The 4368-nt window shown below is 56.5% G+C and overlaps 2 protein-coding genes across 2 annotated transcripts in view; both read left to right on the top strand.

The window, feature by feature from the left end:
• The first annotated feature begins 1227 nt into the window (after nucleotides 1-1227).
• PHACADRAFT_264925 (uncharacterized protein) lies at nucleotides 1228-1760 on the top strand. The gene has a single exon (XM_007401430.1). The coding sequence runs from the start codon at nucleotides 1333-1335 to the stop codon at nucleotides 1576-1578; it is 246 nt and encodes an 81-aa protein (XP_007401492.1). The 5' UTR covers nucleotides 1228-1332; the 3' UTR covers nucleotides 1579-1760.
• Nucleotides 1761-3689: 1929 nt separating this feature from the next.
• PHACADRAFT_264926 (uncharacterized protein) overlaps nucleotides 3690-4368 on the top strand; it is a 1782-nt gene continuing 1103 nt past the window's right edge. The window contains exon 1 of the mRNA XM_007401431.1: nucleotides 3690-3722. The gene's annotated coding sequence lies outside the window, so the exon portion shown is untranslated. The remainder of the gene's footprint in view (nucleotides 3723-4368) is intronic.

Genomic DNA, 4368 nt, shown 5'->3' on the forward strand with positions numbered 1-4368 from the left:
GGTGCTCGTCTTGTCTTCCTTCGTCCCAAACCACATCCTTTCGCGTTTATTATATTGCCCGCACAATTTGTTAACAAACTCTGAAAAGCCCGTTGTATTGCTCAGACCATTTAGCCCACCGGCCACTACAACATCGATTATAGGACTTCCATTCGCTCGTTTATCCGACCACTTACGCCTTCAGTGCTCGCACAACAAGCAACAACTCCCTCGAACAATTGCCACTTTGCGTCCACAACGTCTACGCCTTACGTGCAACCAACCGCCTCGCAATCAAAACCAGATGCCCTCGAACAACGCCTCCGCCACATCCCACATTCGGCCGGTCACAATGCTCGCAACCGAGATTTTCAACGACCTGGATGACTCAGTCGAGGAGCTGAACTCCTGGCTCGCAATATATCGTCGCCTCGTACGTACAGCGCCTCCGTCGCTGCTCGAGATCGCACAGACGACGCTCGATGCTATGCACGATGTCTACACCAAGCGCGTGAAGGAGCAAGATCAGGTGGGTGCAGAGCTGGTAGGCGCCGAGCGCGGCCGCGCGATGGCTCGTGTTGATTTCGTCGCCAAGGAACACGGCCTCTACGGTAGCCATGGCGGTGACAATGGCAGTGGCGACGCGCAAGGTCAGCCTCTTCCCGCTCGCCGACGTGAGTCACACCTGCCTGAGCAACTTGGACGTCGCGACGTGAACGTCCTGGTAACTTTCCTACAGAATCAAGGTGAGTTACGCTTGTCTGACGTTCAAATATATTGACACTGATGCTCTGCGTAGCTCTGGCCCGCCCACTGAATCCTGGACAGCTGACACATATCCTTGGGTACAGCGACCAACCACCCAGAGAGAATAGCGTTCGACAAGCAGCTCGTACAGTGATATCCACTGCCGTTCAGTTCGCGTCGAACAAAACAGCGGCTGATACGACCGAACAAGATGCCGCCTTGTCTCGTAACCATCCCTTGTCCTTCCAGTGCGACCAGCCTTCGGGCCGAGCCGATCGCCTCTCCGTTCCAGTCGCCACGAACGGCCCCGACTATCGCGCGCGTTCTCCCCCTCAGCTTTGGGCACTCGCAGCTAAGATCTTCTATTGCCGGCCCGCTGCGCACGCTAATGCCGTCATCGGAAGTAGCGGGTACGGCAAGTCGTCGGCCTTTCAGATGGAGAACCAGAAGGGGAAGAAGAGGGCACTCGAGGTCGAGAATGTCGATAAGGAAAATGTCGATGAAGAGCACGGCAGCGACGAGTGTGATCGTGAAGGTCCCAGGCCTAAACGCAGCAGGTGCAGCGCAGGTTGCTCGTCCGTCCGCCACCACTTCAGCCATGTGCACATGAAGGTGAACCGAGAGAGCGATGACCGAGTCCATGTGGTCGGTCTTGCCACCATCTCTCTAGTCGCGCCCACTCCAGGTGTCGCTCCCGTTCTTACCCTTGTGCCAGCCGCTCCGGTTGTTGGGCCGGTGCCGGTGCCGGTCGCACCGGTCGTGCAGCCAGTTCAACCCGCCCTCGTCCTTGTACCTCCCCCACCTGCCGCACAAGCTCAATCTGCCCCTGTCCATCTCTCGCCAGTCGCCTAAGCAACTGCACACCGCCCTGAGAAGCCGTACCACGCCGTGCTCTACTCCGGATTGTCGCAGGCCAGCCAGTGACAACGCTGAACCCCAAGATGAAGCTTGGCTTCGTCGTGTTGTAGCAGCGCATAGTCATCTTCCCAATGTAGCGCAGGTATATGTCTTGGGCTTGTCGTCGAACGCGAAAAAGTAGTTAACTTCGTCCATAGTTCTTTGTCGCGCACCTCCGGGCGAGCAGCCTCGAGGTCGACTCAAGCTGACGGTCTGCAGATAAGATAACACAAACTCCTCTCACCGTGAGTATCGTCGTAGGGGGAATGCTGTAGCCGAGCACTCTGTCGTGGGAAGGATATATGAAGGGAGAAGGAAAGAACCAGAGAGAGCGTTTTGGACGAAGTAACGTCGTGGCGTTCCTGATCAATCGGGGTGTTCACGTGATCACCTGGCCTAGACCCCGGATTGCGACAGCCTCGTCTGGACGCTATCTCGACCAGCGAGCTTGCAATCGTGCACGCATGTCTGACTCATGTCTGGTAGTACTCCATTTCATCGTGTTATCTTGTCAACGCAGCCAGAGCTACTCCTTACGCTGATGGCGCCATCAGGACGTAGATCTATCTTAGCGTGACTGTATGTCTTCGAAAGCAGCGGACGAATCGCGCCGGGCTCGGCTGCGGGTATGTTACATGATGAAAATTATAATTTTTGACTCTCCTTATGGCTGTTATCGCTCTCATGCCCGCTGCAGTTGCATTTAGCACGATTGTGCGGACCTTGCGGAAGTGTGTACAGTGGGCGACTAGAGTGAGCGTGAAGGTCAGGCTTGATGCGATCTCCTTCATGAAACACTGCTCCAATCTCTCTTCGAACGTTTTTACCCGTGCGACCTTGGTTGAATAGTCGCGGGAACGAAAGGCTAGTGAGTGCTCGTCGTGCAAGACACGCTAAAGTCGGATCATGAGGCGGCAGAAAAGTTCAGTGAGGTCGACCGATTTTTTAGTGGCGCTCTCAAGTAGATCATGCTATCAGCTGCATCAAGAAGTCGTGAATAGAACAATCTTGTGCGAAATCGTTATCACATGCAGCCTGAGTGGGTTTCAGCGAGGGCCGAGACGTAGGATGAGCACTTCCCAGGCCAGTTCGTGATCCGTCCATTGAACATTCAGCGCTCATGCGCATCAGGGGTTCTCACCTCAAACTCAAGAAACAAAGGAACTAAAGTGAGCCACTCTCCGCAGCGGTATGTCGTTCAAAAAATCCTCGCCACTTGCGAGAAGTGCAAGCAAACTCCGGAGCCGTATCGACGCAGGTGACGCCCGCGGATGATATAAATTGTAGCGCCCGCCCTGTCCTCCATCGTTCTAAACCACATTCTCCATCCCATTTCGCACTGTTGATATTGCCTTCAAACGTTGCCTTCACGTTCTGAAAACCGCGTCGTATCGCTCAGACCACCAAGCCACATTCGCAACGCGTCTCTGAAACCAACAATAAGGCCACATCGCTTGTCTGTCCCACCACCTACGCCTTCGCCACTCGCACAATAATCACGTACAAGTAGATACAACTCCCAAACAGTACCTTTTTCGCGCTTACACCATCGACGCATCGCGTACAACCAACCGCCTCGCATACCAGACCACGATGCTCTCGGACAATACCCGCGCCACATCCCCCGCCTCGCCGGCCACAACGTGCGGACTGGCGGAATTACACGCCCTGAATACAGAAATCGCGTGGCTCCGCCGCTGGCTCAAAGTAACCACCGCTCTTGCATCCGACGCTCCCCCCGACCTCCGTGGCGTCGCGCAGCGAAAGCTCGTCGCCATGAGCGACCTGCTCGCAGAGAGAGAAGCCAAACGGGACCGACTGAACGCCGAGCTGTTCGACTCCGCGAGCGACTACGATGGTTATGCCACCGAGTCCGACATCGAAGATGGCCAGTCCAACGACGAGGAGAGTGGCTACGGCGGCGACGTTGACAGCGACGACGCGCAAGATCAGCTTCTGCTCATTCGCCGACGTGTCTCGCCGCCGTTCGAGCATCGTGAATATCGCGTCGTGAGCCCTCCGTCAATATTCCTGCAGAACCGAGGTGAGCTCTGCTTATCTGATATTCGACTTGGATAAATACTGACCCCCTCCCCCTGCGTAGCTCTGGCTCGCTCAAGTCCTGAACAGCCATCGCGTATTCCCGAATACAGCTGCCAAGCACTCATAGATGACAATGCTCGACGAAGGACTCGTACAGCAGTATCCACCGCTGGCCAGTTCGCGTCGAACCGACTAGAAACGAATACAGCCGGACAAGGCGCCGCCTTGTCTCGCGATAACCTCCTCCAATACGACACACCTTCGGGCCGCGCCGACCACGTCTCAGCCCCACTTGCCATAAGCGGCTACCGGGACGCACCCGTGGCTGAGAGCCAGAGGGGAAAGAAGAGAGCACTGGAGGTCGAGGAACTCAAGGAAGAAAAGATTGATGAAGAGCCTGGGAAGGGGCACACTGCGAACAAGTACGATGACAGCGACAACGAGCGTGATGAGGAGAGTCGCAGGCCTAAGCGCAGCAGACCCAGCCCGTTCTTCTGCCACCCGTCTCGCCACGTGGAGAATCGTGACCGAGTCCACGCGGCAGGCGCTGTCAATGTCCCGACAGCCGCGCCCGCCACGCCTGTTGCTCCGCGTCCCCCTATGCCTGCCGCCCCTGTCGCTGCGCCGATCCCTGCGATCGTCGCGCCGGCCGCACAGCCGGCTCAAGATGCTTTCATCGTCATACCNCCTCCGCCTGCCTCT

This window comes from Phanerochaete carnosa (genome assembly GCF_000300595.1).
Source record: "Phanerochaete carnosa HHB-10118-sp unplaced genomic scaffold PHACAscaffold_12, whole genome shotgun sequence".
Classification (NCBI taxonomy): Eukaryota; Fungi; Basidiomycota; class Agaricomycetes; order Polyporales; family Phanerochaetaceae; genus Phanerochaete; species Phanerochaete carnosa.